This window comes from Elephantulus edwardii, unplaced genomic scaffold, assembly GCF_000299155.1.
Source record: "Elephantulus edwardii isolate Elephantulus edwardi_28Jun2011 unplaced genomic scaffold, EleEdw1.0 scaffold00056, whole genome shotgun sequence".
Taxonomy (NCBI): Eukaryota; Metazoa; Chordata; class Mammalia; order Macroscelidea; family Macroscelididae; genus Elephantulus; species Elephantulus edwardii.
The window spans coordinates 1838816-1860651 of record NW_006399806.1 but is presented as its reverse complement, the minus strand read 5'-3'; the positions used below and the strand labels follow the sequence as shown (position 1 = coordinate 1860651).

Sequence of the window (21836 nt, the reverse complement as noted above, 5' to 3'; positions counted from 1 at the left end):
ATATACAGAAACTGAAAGTAAGAGACACTGGGAACAGATTCTGCAATTCTAAAAGTATTTCAACTACTACAAGTGACAGACACTGTGTATAATAACATGAAACAGAACACTCTTACTGAATTTTTAAAAAGTTCCATGTACTATCTAGACACTTAAGAAAATCTATTACCTTTTATAAAATGAAATGTTTAAAAGGAATTAATAAATTATCAGAAAGGATAGGAACTCAAGAATGCTCATACCTACAGGATTCTCAACTCTACTTTTTGCTTTACATAATAAAATGTTTAATAACATACATTGAGTTGTGGTGCTAAAAAAAGAGTACTGAACATTCATTCCATGGACTTCTAAGAGAACAAACACGTTTGTCCCGGAAAAACTGAAACCAGGTTGCTCCTTGGAGGCAAAGATTTTGAAAATTAGTCTGACATAATTTGGACATGTTGTTAGGAGAGACCAGTTGCTGGAGAGGGATACCAGCTTGGAAGGGTGGAGGGACAACACAAAACGGGAAGACACTGAAGGAGATGGATTCATACAGTAAATGGGGTGATGGGAGAGGTGTGTTTGGGTCAGTGAGACTGGCTAAATAAAGACAGGGCAAGGTTCAGAGCTATGAGCCATAGGCGACTCAACAACACATAATAACAATTACCTAAAGAGCTTTCTCCCATCAAAATAGTATAAATCTGTGAACTTAGATGTTTCACTAGCCTTTCATGGATGAAGTTCTTTGAAGACCAAACTATAATTCTCACACATCATGATTAAATTATGTATTTCAATGATTAAATGATAATCAGTCTCACTTTTGGTAAAATGTACTTTAAATATTGGGGACTGTTAATGCATGTAGAGTGTGTATATACAGTAATTCTCTATTAAGGTTATTAGACGAGACCTTCTCCCCAACTGTTATGGTTAACAAATTTACTATATATTTTTAGAACATGTTTTTGGCCAAATATATGCCATTTTTAGAAATGATTAGAAAACCAAGGATCTCTATATTTATTAAATTGGACCACTTGGCAGTAAAATTCAGTTAAGGCTTTTGGCATTGGTGAAACTTCTTCCCATTCAGACCTGCTGCTGTGGTAGACCTGCACTTCATCTGTGATTTCATCTGGAGCATAATCACCCCCCAATATATAAATTTTGTCTTCAATTCCAATTGCACCTGCATTAAACCCTGCACATTCAAATGATCCTTCACCCTTCCAAACACAAGTATCTGGACAAAAACTATACACTTTATAGGTGGAAAGGTCACATATATACAATGTGTAATTCACTGGGACTGCTTTAATCAGTGTTGCATGAAAAAACTGTCCAAACTCTGCTACCAGTTCAGACCACTGATCAGTTGAAGCATTGTATTTAAAAAAACAATCAAGAGATGGGTTAAAGGCATCAGTAATCTCTACCTCCGACCCAAGCACATAAATGACATTTTGGCATGCACTTGCTTCTGGGTAGTATATGCCTCTGGGCAGTGGGCTAACAGACACCCATTCGTTAGAAAGGGGATTGTACGATTCAACATCTAAGAGGCTTCTAATGGCCTGAGATTCTCGAGTCTTCCCACCTATGACAAATAACCGATTGAGTGCCATAACCGACGCATGCATGGTTCTTGGTGTTTTCATAGGTGATACCAGGAAGAAATCATTTTTGACCGGACAGTAGCACCAGGCTTGATCAGTGGCGTCATGATAGGGCTCAGCAATATGAAGGCGAATTGTCCTGCAGCACTTCCCTTTGCAACCACCTGTCAAGAATATTTTCTCTCCGTAACTGGACAGGCTGGACCCCGGCAAATCAATCAGGTGTGACTGGGGCAGTATTTTCCAGGAATCTGCTTTTATATTATAGCAGAATGTATACTGATTTTCTCCATTTTCCTCCGTTTTGTGGACAAATATGTATTTTTCAGTTGTGGATGGCCGAGCGTCAGGGAAAAGGCCACCGGAATGTCGCACACACTTGATTGCATCCACGATCATATCAAAGCAGTTTGTGCTTTTGAGTAAGCACTCTTCACTGAGCAGGACGTCCTGGAGCGTCTCCTCAGACAACTGATGCAACCTCACGTTTTTAATCAAGTGAGGCAGGTACTTCTGCCTTGATTCTAAGTTATGTTTAGTCCAACTAAGCACCACTTTCAGGACAGTTTCTTCCTCAGGAACATTTAACTCATCTGATTCTAGACATTTTTGCAGTACTCCAAAATTCATCTCTAAGAAATCACTGGATTTAAACAGTAAAGAAAAGTGATGCTGGACAAAATACAAGGCATGATCAAATAACCGGGGAGAGCCATAGCTATCTGATATGGATAATAACTGTAAACAATTGACAAGATCAATACTTTTTATTAAAAAGTCACTGCACGCTTTAGACAGGAAGGAAACTTGAAAGAAGGATGCCAACTGAAAGAACATTTCTACATTGTCTTCTGTTATCTTGGTTTTTCCAGTATAAGCATAATCAAGAAATGCTTTTACTGCTTTGGAGGGCAAATTAGTAATGGTAACACTTCCATCGTCTCTTTCTCTCATGTTTACTTCAAACATTGCCCTGTGAGAATAAAGAAGAACACAGGAGAACAAGTAAACAGGAATATGTGACTCAACAATTATTTTCAATGTTATTTAAAAATGCTTTCATTACCCTAAAGTTGTTTTAAAACTGTATACAGTTATATATTTTTAAGACCTATGAAATTAATATTTTACCTACAACCAGGAGAGGGTAAAATAGATGAATGGGACTGTCTAAGAATCAAATCCCTATGCACATCAAAAAACTTCTCCAATAGAGTAAAAAAGGATGCCATAGACTAGGAAAGAATATTTGGGAATGACATGTCTGATAAAGGACTTATATATAGAATTTATAGATTACTTGAGTACCATAACAAGATAAAAGTAAACAACCCAATCACAAAATGGGCCCAGGATATGAACAGACACTTCACCAAAGAAGACATTCAGATGGCAAACAAAAACATGAAGAAATGTTCAAAATCCCTAGCTTAAAGAGAGATGTAAATTAAAACAACTATGAGATATCATCTCACCCCAGTAACAACAGCAAAATTCAACAGAGTAGCAAACAAATGCTGGCAAGGTTGTGGAGAAAGTGGAACCCTTATTCACTGTTGGTGGGAGTGTAAAATGGTGCAACCACTGTGGAAGGTGATACGGTGCTTTCTCAAAAAGTTAGAAATAGAAATACCATCTGATCCAGCAATTTCACTACTGGGAATTTATCCTAAAGAAACCACCTATGTTTATTGCTGCACTGTTCACAATAGCAAAGGGATGGAACAACCCAAGTGCCCATCAACAAACGAATGGATAGAGAAACTGTGGTATATTCACACAATGGAATACTATGCTGCATTGAAAAACAAGGAACTCATGAAAATATTATACAAAATGTGTGACCCTGGAGGACATCATGCTGAGTGAAATATCTCAGTCACAAAAAAGACAAATACTGTATAATCCCACTGTTATAAAACAGGCCTGACATGGTGGTTGGGGAAAACTAAGAAGAGAGGAGATAAATAATGTACATGGCATTGAATCAGATGAGGGAAAGAACTGCTTAAATGGAATATATGATTAGGTATTATTTGCATGACAACAGCCAGAAAAAGAGCTGCACAGTAAAGTGGACTACGGGGGCTGGGGTGGGGAACTGTATAACAATGAAAAATAAAACATTTTTTTCAAAGAGAAAAGAGAATGGGGGGAGGGGTGGGCTTGGAGGAAAATGTGTAATAATGAATAAATGGAAATACAAATTCTCTATAATCTTTCATTAAAATCTCAATTAAAAAAGTAATTCTACTGATGTGTAACAGGTATAAAGTCATTACATGTTTCAAATAAAGGTCTTATTATTTTAAAGAAATATACTATATAATGAAAAAATCCAACAAATTAATATTTTGTAATACTTACCTGCCATATTATTTATCCAATGTTAACAAACCATTACCAAACTCATTGTTGCCAAGTCAATTCTGACTCGTGGAGCCTCTATCAGACAGAGTAGAACTGGCCATACAATTTCCAAATCATTATGAAAGCAGAGAGCCACATTTTTCTCCTGCAGAGCAGCCAGTAGGCTTGAACTACTCATCTTTTGGTTATCAAGTCAGTGCTTAATCCCTCTATCACCAGAACTCCTCAATGTTATCAAGTGATACATTATGTATTTTCTTATTAAAAAATATACAGACAAAAGTATTATATTTTAGGGCATTATTTTTATCATAGGAATATGCAATGAGGGTTGCAGAGTGGATTATATTTGGGGGTAGGGGGTGGGGTTTGGGGAGGTGCGGGGGGGGTTGTGAAAAAATAAAAAAAATAAAAAAATATACAGACATATACACACACAGAATAGCTAAGCTGCAGTTATTAAAATAAGAAAGACTGTAAAAAAGATTCAAATTCTATACACAGATTTGATGTTCTTACATATTATTCATAAAGTTAAAGCAAAATCTGTCTGCCACATTTTTTTAAATGAGTTAACTAGTAGAACTGTGCTGATAACAAAATCACTTAAAATATGCATTTATATACAATATGTCTGGGTTTGGGATATAAAAATGTCTTTTGAACCATTAATCAATTTCTTCCCATGCAGTTAACAGCCTCAGAAAACCTGCCAGAGGGTCAGCTATGGGTCAGTTCTGACTTGACGGTACACAACATCAACAAAAACTTGTGAAAGAAGAGACAGACTAGATGCCTCCTACAAATCTATTTTTTAAAAAATCTATTTTTGTAGGAAGATCCACCATGTAAAAGTAAACCAATCACTATGTCATAAAAACACTTTAGGGGAAAAGGAACACAATTTAATAAATAAAACAAAATAATAGTACTACTGTGTCATCATGTCAAAAAAGACTGAAAATAAGTTTCAATGACAGAAGCCACTGAGAAATGGAGATGGGTTCCCATGTGAATAACTAGATTAGCTTTAAAGTTCTTTATAACACATTCTGATTTATCAGTAAATCTGATACAAGTTTAGTAATAGGGAACTTAGTACAATTTATGCAAAAACATAAACTGTCTGGAGTTCTAAGGGCAGGGAACTATATGTATTTTACTATTCTTTATAACAATAATTACCATCTATCCTTCTATTAACTTTCTATCTAGAGCTGTTCATTTTTAACCTTACACTCAAATACAAAAATTGGTAATATACTGAGATTAAGACTGACTGGATGGGGTGCAACAATAAATGAATGGAATTCCAAAATCTCTGTAGATGTTCATTGAAATGAAAAATAAAATAAATTAATAATAAAAAAAAGACTGACTAGATGGCTTTATTTTTGCCTTAATCCTTGTTTGTATTTGTGTCAGTCTATCCAGAATATTCTTGTAAGCAGTGCCTGTAAGAGCTGAAGTAGAAGGAAAGCCAATTTGCTGGAGCCTACTCTAGAAGGTAACTAAACAATATTAAAGAAGAACTGCTGAGTGTCTTCGAGTAGGAACTGACTCACAGATGACTCTCCAATGGGTTTTCAAAGGTTTTAAATTGTATGTGAGGAGGTTGCCCATCTCTCTCCCATGAACAGCTAGAGGATTCAAACGGCATGCCTTTGGGTTGGCAGCTCCTTACAACTAGGTCACCAGAGCTCTTTAAAGATGAACTACAACTGAAAAATAGAAAAGGTTATCCAAATACAGAATGCCCTTTAAGGAAAGGAAGGATGACAAAATATCTCCCCATTATTCCCAATATACCATAAAACACACAGAAATATACATTATATAGTCTTTCAAAAAACTGTCTATCAATCAGTGATAATAATTATATTAGGTCATTAAAATGTCTAGTCAGACTAGAGAATATTCAAAGCTGACCTCTTGCTACTCACTAGCTGTGTCTCCTTTGGGAGTTTACTTAAATTCGTGATACTTCATATTCTTCATCAGAAAATGGGGACATTTCAGTACCCATTCAGTAGTACTTATTTCATTGGCTTGCTGAGAGGAATAAATGAACTAATTAACATGCAAAGTTTTAGCTATTGTTACTTTAAGAAAGCAGACATTTTCTATCAGATTTTATATAGTTCTAAGCACCCACATTTCTGAGAAGTTACCTTACCTATTAACACATGAAAAGCTCGTATTTCTATTTCATCCTACTTATATTTAAATCATCCAGTAGCATCTTTCTTAAATTTATCATAAACTGGTTAGAGTGTTTGTGATTCCAATTCAATGTCTTGTTTGGACTGTTTTACATATCATTTCCAAACACATTGTAAAAGGGCATCTATTATGTGTTGTTTATTTTTCTGTCCTGTGCATTTTAATTTTATTTTCTTCTCTATATTCCATTGAACTTGATTAGGACAAAAATATTATCAATTAATGGCCCACAATGCAAGAGTTGTAAATGACAGAACATCCATGTACATCTGTACCTATTCTTATGTGTACTTTTGTTAGCTACTGTCATGAGGTGGACCAACATATAGCTGACCCTTCAGTGGGTTTTCAGAGGCAGTACATTGTAAGGGAGGAGAGTGTCCATCTTCTGTCACAGAGAAGCTGGTGGATTTGAACTGTGTTCCTTTGGGATGCTAGTGCAACTCCATTAGCAAAATATTATAAACAATTAAGGGTGCAAGTTATGGTAAGCCTATCAACTGTGCTGCGTCAAAACAGGTAAAAGATCTTAAAGGCATCTTACTATTTTATAACAGTAATTTTAAAAAGTAAAATCAGACTCACAATAATGTAGAGGTGAGCTGAGGAAAGCACTGTGCACAAGATTATGTGCTGATGGAGTTAATAAATAGCTTCAAATAAGAGAACAGAATACTACAAATGTAAATATTTGCATGAACTTCTTGTTAGCATGAAAACATTAAGGGAAATAAATCCGTGTGTTCACAACAGATTTCTTCCACTCTTTTGGTAAGATCTGCAAATAATAATAGCAGCTAACATGGCAAGAAACTGGGCTGCAATCCCGAAGGCACGCAGATTGAGTCCACTCGCTGCTCCATGGGAGAAAAATGAGCAATCTCCCCTCGTTCAATTAAATGGCCTTGGAACACACGCCAGAGGGTCAGCTTTGGGTTGGTTCACACTCAATGGTACACAACAACATCATTATTGAATGCAATGCACATTTTACTAAAAATTACTTACAAATTAATGCATTTCATCTGTATAATGACCCTATGAGTTAGGTGCTATTTTTATTCTAATTTTTAAAAGAGAAGCCTGAGACCTGAGAAGATAAGTAACTAGGTTAAGTCAGTAGTTAACAAGAGTGAACACTGGGATTTAGATTCAGGGCATTTGTATTAACAGGCCAAGTACTTAACCACTACATTTCTGGTGTCGAAGGGGAGATGTGTAGGGTAAGAGAACAGAGAAGAGTCATGTGGAAGAAAAGCTGACACAGATGAGAGATGGGAGGGACCTCTGGGACCTGAGAAGAGTCTGCTCACATAAGAGGTGCTCAGGCACAGTCTTCTCAGCTAATCAGAGACTGCTGCAGCCTTCTCTCCCACTTCAAGCAGGAAACTGTGCTATGGCACTGAACGAAGGTTCCTACAAAATAAAAGCATGGAACTGCAGAGTGGGTGTTCAGAGATAATACATATCCATAGAAGTCTGCTGAATGAAGGACAGACAGTCTATAGTCAGTAAGTGCAAACTATAATTAGGTTTTGGCAGAAAAAATCATGGTGAGAGCATTAAAAACAGTAGAATTTGTACCCTTTAGGGGTGTCTGTTTATTAAATCTTACTTGGTGCCACCCTTAAATCCTGCTCTGGCTGGTGAGTACCCGCCATAAACTCATGGAGGTTTCCTCCTGGGAGAACACCCAAAGGTCTTAGGGGTCCTGCCTTGTAAACTTAGTGATAGAACACACTGTTCTTATTCACTAATAAATTTCCATTGAGAACAATAGGACAAGAAGTTAATAGGAGAGGTGGATCCCTGCAATGAAGCATTGCCCTCACTCCTGAAAAAATAAAAGGTATTCTTTTTTTTTACAGATTTATTTATTTATATAAATTTTTTTTTTTACATGAACAAGCAGCCTAGAGTCAGTTTCAGTTTCTTTCCCTCCTTTTATGACCATCCAGACTAGTGTTTAGATATGATGGAAAATGGATCTGGAGGTTTGTATTCTATCTTGTCTATAGTTTGGATTATGCTTAAAACGACTTACTAAAAATCCACCATGAAAGGTTCAAGATTTAAAGGGCTTTGGAAATACAAAATGTTATTTTCCAGTTTCAGTCAAAATCCATCGAACTGTGGAAGCATGCCCAATTACCCATGATTTATAGTTTTTATTTTATATATATACATAAAGGAAACAGGAGTGGCATCCACTTCCTAAGCAACATGCCTCTAGAAACTCTATGAACTTTGATAAATGTCAATAATTATAGGGTTGCTATGAGTCGTGCTTGACTCGAAGGCAATCAACAACATTGGGAAGAAAGAGCCCGGCGCACTGAGAGGACAAGTGTCGCGGTATGTTGCCAAAAGGAGGTGTGTCCTGAGGGGGTGTGCAGCCTCTGAGGGGCATGCAAAACTAACCAACACAGAGGAAGGACAAATGTGCTTTTCACTGTCAGGGAACCCTCCAGACCTTGCCTGTGCTCTTCCTGACTTTGATCCTGAGTGGCAGGTCTATTGTTACAAAGTTTATTCTGTTGTTTTACTTCCAAATCAATCTTGATCTCAAGTTTTAACCTATTTCTTCCTGAACAAATCATATTACCTGTAAATGCAGTTTGTGAGTTCTGTGAGAAATTGCATCATAGGACTTAAGCCAATGAAGAAAGAAGAGTGCTGTGGGGAAGAAGGGTGGTCAACATGTGATGAAGTGGTACTGCAGTTAAAAATCTGGGATGTGTTTAACCTCTGCCTCTTAGGAACCAGCTTTGCACTGATTGTTACTAATGAAATGAGATGTTTACAAAAATTCCACAAAACTTTGCGAGATGCTGACCTAGGAAGACCTGAGCTGTAAAATAAGATCTTCATTTTCTTTTTCATGAGTCACTAGATAATCTTGTTTCTAATTAACATTTTTAAGAAACAAAAAAAAAAACACAAACTACTGCTTGTACCTGTGGGAGAGAAATTGTGCATGGTTAAGAAAATAATAATTATGAACATTATAAAATCAGAGCATAGAAAGATTAGACGAAGTACCTGAAAAAGTCACTGCAGGCTGCTAGCACACAACGATGGCATGGGATTATCTCATCTTTCATGATTATTTTGAAATCATAAAAGACATTCTGTTCTCTGAAATTCTGTAATATACTTAAGACTTTCTGCCCATGGTCTTCTGATACAAGGAAGCTGTTTTTCTTCTCAGATGGAATTCCATTACATGAAGTTTGTTGATTGGAATAATATAAATTATCCATAGCCAATTCCACCTGTTCTTAGAACTAGAATTAAAAAAGAAAAAAAGGAAATAAATCACAGATATAGCAGAGTCTTATAGAATTTTCCTTCAGTGTCAACAATGTTTCTAAGATACTAAGTTTGTTTTATAACATGTAATAGTGGAGAGCTTTATAATTAAAAAAAGATGTTGTTTGTTGTTGTGTACCGAAGAGTTGGAACTGACCCACAGTGGACCTTCACACCTTCCCCCAGGTTTTCAGAGGCAGTTAGTTAATCGCATGGGAGATTGCCCATCTTTCTCCCACAGAGCAACTGGTGTATTTGAACCATGTGCCATTGGGATTGCAATGTGGCTTCTTGTCACTAGGCCACTGGAACTTCCTCCACTAGTACACCAGAGTTCCCTAGAAAAAGGGTAGCACTTAAGGCTATATAGTTGTGGTAAATAGCAAAAAGTATGGTTGAATACATTGGATACAGACAAAACTGTTTTCTACAGGAACTTACTGCAAAGGTTTCAAAGTAATTCATTCTGGCTTGATCCCTGATGCAAATTTACATTTCTTATCCAAATAATACTAAATTAGAATGTGCATATTAACAATATTCTCTAAATGAATCTTATAATTCCTCAGGTGATCCCCATGCATACATAAAATGTAGGTTCTGATTCTGTTTAGATGAGTCAGAAATATATACTTTCAGCAGGAAGCTGAACCAGAATCAAAGTTTGAAGCTTTGATTATTACATGTAGTCCACTTCCTAAACCACATGCCTCCAGAAATTCTATGAACTTTGATAAATGTCAATAGTTGTAGAGGGGCTTCAGGCCTTTTGTTCATAGGGTCACTATGAGTCATGCTTGACTAGAAGGCAATTAACAACAGTCTTAGTATTATATTAAAGGGGAATTATTTCTCTAGTAGTTAATATCTAGGCACAAATACCCTTTCCCCAATTTTCCATTTTCTTCTGGTAATAAAGCAACTGTTAAAAATGTTGATCTTGGTGTGCAACAATGTATGAATGGAAATCCAAAGTGTCTGTAAACTTTCAAGTGCAGCTACCTGCCAGGGGAAGGTGCTCTCTAGCTGTTATGCTTGCCAGCACCCCTAAAGACACCTGCAAACTTTATAGGAAGCAGGCACAGGCTGGAGGAGAGATCGCCATCAGGTTATATGAAGTAACTGAAAAGGTGGTTTGATGGAGGTTGGGCCCTTCCCCCCTTTGACTCCACATGGGAGAGAGAGAGTGCAGCTGCCTGCCAGGGGAAGGTGGTCTCTGAGGCTGTGCTCACCAGCACCACCAAGAACATTTACAAACTTTAGAAGAGGTGAGTGTAGACTCAATAGATTCCCCACCAGGCTATGTGCAAGAACTGCAAGGGTAACAGGATAGAGGTATGGGCCCTGTCCTCCCGGACCTCACCAAGGACACAGAGAATGCAGCTGATTGCCAGGGAAGGTGATCTCTGGCTACCGTGCACTACCACCACCATGCACAATTACAAACTTTAGAAGAGGCAGGGTGCAATTAGGTGAGACTCCAGCAAGGCTGTCCTGCAATTCAGGGAGATGTTAAAGGACTTAAAGGTGAACTTTCCCATTGCACAGGCCCAGAAAGGAGTCCTGCAATAGTAAGGTGCCCTCCCTCATAAAAATAATACTTAAGTCTGCAACTAATAAATAACATCATCAAGATAAAGAACCTCAGCAACCTACAGAGAATGAGATGGTAGATACAATAGATACAATAGAAATGGTCTAATATACACCAATAAAAACTTTACATAATGCCAAGAAAGCAGCAGGCAGCGTCAAACATTATGGAAAAAGAAAAACAAAATAAACCTCCTGAAAATTCAGAGCATATTTAACACCCAATGAAGATCTCAGAGACAGAGAGGCAGAAGAAATATACTGACAGAGAGTCATACGAACATCTATGGAAGATGGTGTAAATGATGAAAGCCATAAATAAAGTGAACACCCAGACACAAGGAACCAGAGAAATACACTGAAGGCTCAGAGTTATATGAACAGATATGGAAGAAGGTGAAAATGATGGAAGAAAGAATCAAAGTCATAAAAAGCAAATACTCCGGAGACACAGAGCCAGAAGAAAGAAATCAAGGTAGAGAAACATGAACAACCACAGGAGAATATGCAAAAGATGGAAGCAAGAATTGAAACTACAGACAAAGAGGTATAAGAACTTAAAAAAAATCATCACAGGACAGAGAATATACAGCCAACACAGTACCTGAAAAAAAAAAAAAAATCAAAACAAACAGAAATGCATGAAAATGCAATCCAGAATATCAAGACCAAAATGGCAGAAGTTTTCAACAGGACCAAATGCAACAATTAAGAGAAAAAGGGTAGCCGAATGGATAAAAAAGCAAAGGCCATCAATATATTGCCTACAAGAGACACATTTAAGAAATGAGGAAAAGGACTAAAAATCAAAGGTAGGAAAAAACCAACAACATACCAAGCAAATGGAACCCACGAAAAAGCAGAAGTGGCAATACTAACCACTGATAAAACAAATTTCAGGATAAAAACCACCATAAACTATAAGGAAGGGAACTATAGAATAGATAACAAGATATTACCTTGGTCAACATCTACACATGAATTGACAGACCTGCAAAATACATGAAACAGTTAACAGACTTAAAGAAAGAAATAGCACAACAGTAGTTGCACAAGTCTATAACACATCACTTCCACCAAAGGATAGGTCCATTTTGAAAGTTAATTTAGCAAAGATGCAGAAGATCTAAACTATAAAACCAGTCAACTTTACCTAATGGATGTACTCAGGGTACTGCACTCAACCAAAACTCAATTTAATTTCTTCCTCTACAGTAACAAAGGGGACATAGAAAAGGAAACTAAGAATGCAATAACACTTAATAACCAATCACAAATTTATACGCTTGGAAATAAACCTAAACAGAGACACAGAAGACCCTTTTAAAGAAAACTACAAAACACTACTGCAAGAAACAATAAATGACTTAAATAAATGGAAAAATGGTCCTTGTTCACAGATAGGAAGACTCAATATATTAAAAATGACAATGCTACCAAAAGCATTCTACAAGTTAATGCAATCTCAATACAGATACCAAATACATCTTTCAAAGAGATAGAAAAGGGAATTGGCAACTTTATCTGGAAAGGAAAGAAACGTTGAATGAGCAAAGCCCTTCTGAAAAACAAGAATGAAATGGGAGGCACATCACTCCCTGATCTTAACACCTCGTACACAGCTATACTAACCAAAACAGCATGGTAATGGTACAATAACAGACATATCAATTGATGAAGCAGAACTGAAAACCTGGAAATTAATCCATTAAACTACAGTCAGCTGGTATTTAACACAGAAGCAAAGTCCATTGAATGGAGAAATGACAACCTCTTCAACAACGGACGGCACTGGCAAAATTGGACTACTACCTGCAGAAAGCTTATGCAGGGTTTCTATTTCAGATCATAACCCCAAAATCAACTCAAGGCAGATCAGAGACAGAGGGGTAAAGCCCCAAACCATAAAAATCATAAGAGATATAACTGGACCAAACTTAGAAGGCTTAGTTTATGGTATAAACTGGTTGGCAAACACAACCAGAAATGCATAACCAGGAGAGGATAACATCAATGAACGGGACCTTCTAAAGATTAAAACCCTGGGTGCATCAAAAACTTTAACCAATAGAGTGAAAAAAACCCCACTACTGACTTGGGGCGGGGGTGGGGGGTAATCGGCAATCCCTTCTCAGAGAGGATCTCATAATGAAAGTTTACAGAATACTAGAGGGCCTCCACAAGAAAAAGGCTGATAACCCAACTACAAAATGGGCAAAACACATGAAAAGATTTTTCATAGACGGAGACATTCAGATGGTCAACAGATACTTGAAGAAATGCTCAGAATCACTAGCAATCAGAGAGAGGCAAACAAAAATCACAGCGAGATACCATCTCACTCCAATAGCAGTGGCAATGTGGTCTAGAAATTTAGAACACCTCCCTGGGTCAACTGGAAAAGGTCCATATTTGTTTCCATTAAAAAAAAAAAAAGCTCCAACAGAATGAGGAAATTATTTAATAAAATCACTAATACCACGTGTGTAAAATGTTGATAAAGATTATTTAACTGTGGATCATAATAAAGATTGGATGACATTGAGAAGAATGGGAATTCTGAACACTGAATTGTGCTTATGCAAAACCTATACACAGACCAAGAAGAAGCTGTCTGACAGAACAAGGAAACAATGCACAATTTACAATCGGGAATGGTGTATATTAAGACTGTTTGCTTCCTCTATACCTATTCAATCTGAGCAAATAATTTGAAAACCTGGACTACATAAAGAATAATGTGGCCTTAGGATTGAAGGAGGACTTAATAACAATTTGCATTACGCAGATGACACAATCTTGTTTGCAGAAAGTGAAGAAAACTTAAAGAACTCACTCACTGAAGACCCAAAACTACAGCCTATTAACTATTAACTACAGCCTAAAATAGACTATTATCTAAACATTTAAAAGACAAAAATTCTCAACACTTGACTGATAGGCGACTTTAAAATAGATGGAGAAAAGACTGAAGTTGTCAACAATTTTCTTTTACTTGGATCCACAATCAATACCTGTTGTGACAGTAGTCAAGAAATAAAAAAAATGTGTTGCACTGGGAAAATCTCCTGCGAAGGATTTTTTTTTCATTAAAAGATCTGATTTTACTTAAGTCCAGGGTTGAATATTAGAAGAATCTGAATGGTACTTCAGCATTGATTAGAATTACATTTTAAAGAATAAAACAACTTATCATTGCACTGTGTAACCACTAACATGAGTTGTGTATGATTATTTAACCTTAAAATACTTAAAAGTTAAAATTTCAGTTTTCTGGTTGATTCACTCATATTCAAACTGCTTAGTAGCCACATTTGTTGTTGTTATGTGTTGTTGAGTTGCCTGTGACTCATAGCAACCCTATGTACAACAGCACTGAACCCTACCCTATCCGAGCCAGTCTTACTGACTCTGACACACCAGCTCCCATTGCTCCAGTCACTGAGTTAATCCATTTCATCTGGGGTCTCCCCTTCCTGTGCTGTTCTGCCACCTTTCCAAGCATGATGTCCTTCTCCAAGGACTGGTCCCTCCTGGCCACGTGTCCAAAGTATGGGAGACAGAGCTTCAAAATCTTTGCCTCCAAGGAGAAACTTGCCTCATATAGTGAATAACTATTTAGGTGGGAAGGCTAGTTGGTGGTATACTGAACAAAGGTTAGCAGTTTGTGTCCAACAGCCACTTTGTGGAAGAAAGAAAATGGGCAGTCTGTTATAAAGATTTACAGCCTCAAAAACCCAATGGAAATGGGAACCCCCTTTACCTGTCCTCTTAGCACTATATCAACCCCATGGGCACTAAGGAGTACGTGTAGGCCATCTGGGCTGTTAGACAGATCATTCAGGACTACGACAGTGACAAGATGCTTCCAGCTCTGGGATTTGGGGCCCCACTACCTCCAGACTGGAAGGTTTCACACGAGTTTGCCATCAACTTCAATCCCACCAACCCCTCCGCTTAGGCGTGGATGGCATTGTCCAGGCATACTCAGCCTGCTTGCCACACTTCTGCTCCTAAGGTCCCACCAACTCCTCCCACATCATCAACAATGTGGCTGAGTTTGCAGGTCAGGCCATGGAATACTTCATCCTTCTCATCATCATGGATGGTGTCATCAGTGACATGGAGGAGACCAGGCAGGCTATAGTACAGGCTTCTAAGCTGCACTTGTCCATCATCATTGCGGGTGTGGGCAACACCGACTTTTGTGGCTGTGGAGTGACTGGGTGAGGACAGCCTCCTCACGCTGTGCTCCCACATGGGTGAGAAGGCAGCCCATGACATTGTGCAGTTTGTGCCCTTTTGAGAGTTCCACAATGCACAATGGAGACCTTGGCCAAAGCTGTGCTGGCGGAGCTGCCCCAATAAACTGTACAGTATTTCAAGCATAGAAACCTGCCCCCCACCAACCTGGAGCTCGCCTGAGTGCCAGCCCGCACCTAACAGCAAGAGGCCTGAGCCAGTCTCCCCCCCACCCCCCAGAACATGCACATTCATCCTGCTTTCTCCGGAGTGGCCTTTATTAAAAAACAACAACAAAGCAACACAACACAACAACCCAAGCATCTATGGTCAATGTTTGCTTTTTGGATTACAACTGGACCTCTGGTCCTGACTTCCCCTAGCCCAGCTGGGCTCCAGTCTCCTGACAACGCTGCATGTCAGGCTGACTTCCCTCTCATCTTCATCCTCCGCCACCCCTAAGTACTGAATGTACTTTGTATAATTTTGGTGGAATTATTATAGTTATTAAAGAGAATAAAATTTTTACAATCCAAAAAAAACAAAACCAAAAAACCAAACCCAATTGAGGGTGACTAAGAGTTGAAGTTTACTCAATAGTAATGGAGTTGGCTTATTATGTTGGGAAGAACATTTTGGAAAGAAAGCATTTCATTGTTCATAGAAAATTCTTTTAGACAGATGATCTACTGTAAGGAAGCATGTGTTTTTGTGAGTTAGTGAGTGTGTGTAGGAGGCAGTAAAAGTTAGATGCAGTGGCAGTACTGCTAGAAAATAATAATTTACTTGAGGTAGTTATTAGAGAAGTATTCTAAGTAGCTGTGAGTTAGGATACTCAAGAACAATAGGAAAGATAATGAGATCAGTTGTTATGAGTGTTTATGTGGAGCTCTAGTGGTCCAGTGGTAAGGAGTTGTGCTGTCAACCTGAAGGCACACAGTTCAAATCCATCAACTGTTCTGAGAAAGAAAGGTAATCTTCTACTGTGTGATTTACAGCCTCTGAAAATTGACTTAACTATGAGTCGGTTTTAACTCAATGCACATAATAACAAAAACAACATTTATAATTTATGATTTAAAATGGAAAAAGAGTATCTCAATTTAAAGTGTGATGTAAATAGAATTACAAATTGCTAATGTGCCAAGAGAAATCCTCAGTTTGCAAAGCATATTTCTTCTATAATTTTTCACATATAACTTTGAAAATGAAGCATGTTATCCTCATTTCATAATAATATTACACAGGTTTTAAATTCAATTTTTCTAAAAAATTACTTGTGTTCCTAAGGGTATGACAGAACATGAATAGGAGAGAGAGTAGGTCTACACGATCAGATAGGTAAGAATCCAGATACCAGTTTAAAGATTTGGTTGTGATATAATTTAAGGAAATGAATCTTTGATTCTTCTTCGTCTGTATGATGGGGTTAAATTATACCTAACTGTGTTGGTACAAAAAAAAAATTAAAATAGCATAAATCAAACATGCTAAAAATAGATGTGTTTATTTTCTATTAGAAATTTAACATAAAAGACAAGCAATTCACATGAGGTTCCCACATGAGGTTAGTTCAAATTATTGCAGCCCTCCATCAGGTTCCTGAGATTATAAATCTTCATAGGAGGAGACTGCCCATTTTTCTCACTAGGAGCATCAGGTGGATTTGCATGGCTAACTTTTGAGTTAGCAGCTTATCACATTACACATTCATTATACTACCAAGGTTTCTTGGGCAGGAAAGCAGTGCTCTAAGGATTCTAAGCACTTAAAAGCCAAGTTGATCACAAATACTATCAGTGTAAATAGGTGTTATCCACAGTTTCAGGATCATTGGAAAAGAGTAAATTGGTAGGAGGCTTGAGTTAGCCTTTCTTATTGATCCCATTAGGATGTAAAGGATTGTTTAAAGAGGGAGAATTCTATTATACTTGAAAGGGACAGAGATCAATTACACAGGTGCTATGGTCACAATTATTCTACATTGTTGGCGCTGTAAGCCTTTGAATTGTTTCTGACTCATATAGACCCCACAGGACTGAGCAGAACTGTCCCATAGGGTCCTAAGGTTGTTTTTATGAGAGTAGAAGAGCAGAGTGGCTAATGGGATATAACCTTTGTTTAGTAGTTCTATGCTTAAGCACTGTGCCATCAAGGCTCCTTTAGTCTACACTATAGACTGGTAGCCTAGTGAGTAAACAGTTGTGCTGACAACTCCAAGGCAGGTGGCTCAAGTCTACCAGCTGCTCCGCAGAAAAGATGGGCAATTGATCCTGTGCAATTTATGCAATTTACAGCCTCTAAAAACCTATTGGAGGGTCAGCTACAGGTTGGTTCCAACTTGATGGCAAAGAATTTTCTATTTTGACTTCAGGTAATGTTAAGACAGTGTCTCAAAGCAAGTTCTCAATGGTATAATATAGCCAGGGTGTGATTCCAGGTCTCTGTTTCTCTTCTCTAGTTTATTCTTGGGCTGGAGTGTCAGTAACCTGTAGTAAACATGGGAGGTCTATACTTTGCCTACCCTGGAGAACCACACAATTATCTGGAGATTCAGTTTACCTCACTGAAGATATTGCTTGCCATAGCTTTATACTCTCAATCATTTAAAGATACTATTTAATTTCCTTTATATTGAATGTATCCTGGACTGCCAAGAAAACAAGCAGATTCATCCTGGAGAGGGTTAAACCAGGCTGCTCCTTGGAGGCAAGGATTCTGAGGCTTCGTCTGACATACTTTGGACATGTCGTAAGGAGGGAGAGGTCCTTGGAGAGGGACATCATGCTTGGGAGGGTGGAGGGACGGTGCAGAAGAGGAAGACCCTCTATCAGGTGGATTGATTCAGTGACTGGGGCAATCGGGATGGGTGTCAGAGGCAGTGATATCGGCACTGGATAGAGCAGGGTTTAGGGCCGTTGTACACAGGGTCACTATGAGTCGCAAGTGACTTGACGGCACATAACAACAACATCCTGAGGATACAAAGATATCTTTTTTTTCTTCACTATCCTGAAGGAAGTGCAACCAGTATGATCCTTAGAAGCAAGAAGTGAAACTTCTTGTCACAGACCTCAGGTGTGCTAGAGGAAGGCACCAGTCTTTTGAAAAAGACATCATGCTGGGGAAAGTAGAGGGTCAGAGAGAGAGAAGAAAACCTTCAACAAGATGGACTGATACATATAACTAGAACAAAGGACTCTAGCGTGTTGGAGATCATAAGAAGGGCACAGGATAGAGCAAGGCTCAGATCTGTGACTCATAGGGTCACCTTCAACTGTAGTTGACTCCAAGACACATTAACAACAACTACTTTAGATTCTTCTGGTTTTCTAAATATCCTCTCAAAGTTTAGGATAACAGGCATGTTAAGGGTATGTAATTGACATGAGTTATCCTAAAAGCAGCAATATCCTGATGTCTAGGTCATCTAGTGGGTAAATATGAGGACATAGCAGGGATATATACTAAATACTTACCTTACAAGTATTTATTTTTGTGATAAATTATGCAAACACATGTACGTTGTGGTTAGATGCTGTCAAGCCAGTTCTGATTCATATTGACACTGTTATTATGTTGTGGTAAATAATGCCTTATGCTGTTGTTGTTAGGGGCCATCAAGCCACGTATGACTCATGTTGTTATTATGTGTTATTTCCATCTCATCTTACTATTTTATTGAATGAATGCTTAATAATTAGAGCAAAAATTATAAAATGATTTAGTGTGGTTCTTAATGTTTGCAGAGGAAGCACCTAAAATAATTATGACAGATATTAAAGGGATATATAAGGGAATACATTTACTCCACTTTATTTAACTGGTAAAATGTTGCCAATACAAACAGTTGTAACAGTAACCAAATAATTTACACACTTAGGCTCTATGTTGTTGTCGAGTTGAGGACAACTCATAGCAACTCTCTGAGTAACAGATCTGAACCCTGTCCTATCCTGTGCCATCCTCATCATCTCTGACACATTTGAGGCCACTGCTTTAGTCACTGTGTCAACCCATCTCATTGAAGGTCTTGCTCTCTTTTGCTGACCCTCCAGAAGATCAAATGGATTACATTTCAATATCAAGAACACAAAAATCCTTACCACTGGACCATAAAACAATATCATGATAGACAGAGAAAAGATTAAAATTGTCAGTGATTTCATCTTACTTGGCTCCACAACCAATACTCTTGGTACCCGCAGTCAGGAGATCAGGAGATGTATTACACTGGGTAAGTCTGCTGTCAGGGACCTCTCCAAATTACTGAGGAGCTATGATGTCAATTTGGAGACTAAGTTGCATGTGTGATTCACATCATGGTCTTTCCGATCACTTGCTATATATCTGAAAGCTAGTCAATGAATAAAAATGACAAAAGAAGAAATAATGCCTTTAAGCTGTGGTGTTAGAGAAGAGTACTTAATATCCTATAGACTGCCAAAAGAACTAGTAGGTATGTCTTGGAGAAAGTTTAGCCAGATTGCCCATTGGAGGCAAAGATGACAAAGCTTTGTCTTACACACTTAGGGCATGTTGTCATTCCTTGGAGAGTGACATTGTGCTTGGAAAGGTACAGAGTTGGTCAAAGTCATTTTAGTTAAACAAAAATGGAATACTGAAAATTCAAATAACTGACAAGAAATCGGAGGTGAAAATAAACAGAAATAAAACCCAGAAAATAAATAGAAAACAATGGAGACATAAATACTACTGTTGTTATGCGCCACTGATTCGACTCTGACTCATAGAGACCCTGTGTACAAAAGTTCTATGACCAGCACTATCTTGAAGCAATGTCATTATCTATGACACACCTAAACCCATCATTCCAGTCACTGAGTCAATCCATCTCATCCATGATCTTCCTCTCTTTGCTGTCCCTCCACCTTTCCATGTTTGATGGCCCTCTCCAAGGCCTGGGCCCTCCGTGCAATATACCCAAAGTATTTCAGATGGAGCTTCAAAATCCACTATCAAATGGATTGAGAAATGATGGTACATTTACATGACGGAACACTACACAGCATGCAGGAGCAATGATTTTGAAAATCAAGACCTAACTTGAGAGGGACTGCAGAGCACTAAGTTAAATGAACTAATTCAATTCTATAAGGACAAAAACTATGTAAGACCATTATTGAAGAAATAGAAAGATAACTAGTAAAATGTGTATGAGGATCCAAAGGGGGGGTAGGATAGGAGCAGAGGGGTGAGCATGAACGGGGGGGGGGCTAATCATAAGATTGCACAATTTGATGGGTGGAGGGAGGAGTGGGTAAAGGAAATGGGAAAGCTCTGGTGTGAAAAACAATATATATGAACTCTGTGAGTAAACCAGTACAAAATAAAAAATTTTACTTAAACAAATAAACACCTTATTAAAAAGCCTTGGGGGTGGGGGAGAAATATTTGCCTTCAAAGACTAATATATCAATAATTACATCAACTAAAAGATGTATAATCTATCTCAATGAAAAGGGATTAGCAGAGTGAATCTTAACCTGTTTCCTGATAGTCTTTCTATTTTCATATTAGTATATGCTGTAAATCTATCCAGGTTTATACCAGAGTCACTGGGAGCAGAGATGTGAACTCAACTTCATGAGGGAATGCGTTGATAGTCCTGGGGATTAAGGACTATATTCTGAGGGGAAAATCAAAGTTAAATGGAACAAAAATTTCCACAAAAATAATGATCTCTAAGAGTAAGTGGTACCAGCGGCCAGGAAATGAAAAGACAAATTTCACTGGGAAAGTCTACTGTCAGAGACCTCTCCAAAGGACTGGAGATAGTGATGTCAGTCTGGAGACTAAGGTGCACCTGAAACAGGCCAGAGTCTTTGCAATCACTTGCTATGCATCAGAGAGCTGGACAATTACTAGGTATGATAAAAGGAAAATTGATACCTTTGAACTGTGGTTCTGGAGAAAAGTACTGAATATACTACCATGGACTGTGAGGAGAAAAAAATAGGTTCATTTTAGAGAGGGTGAGACCAGGCTGCTCCTTGGAGACAAGGATTCTGAAGCTTTGTCGGATATGCTTTGTACATGTTGCTAGGCGGGACCAGTCCTTGGAGAGGGACATCATGCTTGAGAGGGTGGAGAGACAGTGCAAGAGAGGAAGACCTTTGATAAGATGGATTGACTCAGTGACTGGGGTAATGGTGGTAGGTGTGTTAAAGACAACAAGATTGGCACAGGACAGAGCAGGGTTTAGGGCTACCGTACATAGTAGGGTTGCTATGAGTTGCAGGCTACTCAACAGTACATAACAACAACAACCACCATGAATAAGTGGTGTCTTAAAAGCTTATGAGGAGTCATCTGAGGTGAACTACTGGTTTTTCCCTGCTTGAAACAAAGACAAGGGAGGAAAAGCAAAATGACATTGGACTATGCAAACCTCAACACCACCAACCTGGGACCAGAAGAATCAGTCAGATGGTGCCTGGCTACCCCACTGACCATTCTAAATGC

At 38.1% G+C, this 21836-nt stretch overlaps 1 protein-coding gene across 1 annotated transcript; it reads right to left on the bottom strand.

Annotated features, from left to right (window-relative positions):
- Positions 1 to 980: 980 nt before the first annotated feature.
- On the bottom strand, positions 981 to 9472 carry KBTBD3 (kelch repeat and BTB (POZ) domain containing 3). The gene is made up of 2 exons (XM_006887291.1): positions 9246 to 9472; positions 981 to 2583 (listed from the first exon to the last, which is right to left on the bottom strand). The coding sequence occupies exons 1-2, from the start codon at positions 9464 to 9466 to the stop codon at positions 981 to 983; spliced, it is 1824 nt and encodes a 607-aa protein (XP_006887353.1). The 5' UTR covers positions 9467 to 9472.
- Positions 9473 to 21836: the final 12364 nt, after the last annotated feature.

Bases quoted from the DNA above. Each gene is read 5' to 3' on its own strand.
- KBTBD3 (XM_006887291.1), bottom strand. From the start codon at position 9,466: ATGGATAATTTATATTATTCCAATCAACAAACTTCATGTAATGGAATT. The intron at 2,584-9,245 runs GTACTTCGTCTA...TTATTCTCACAG, and splicing joins GCCTGCAGTGACTTTTTCAG to GGCAATGTTTGAAGTAAACA.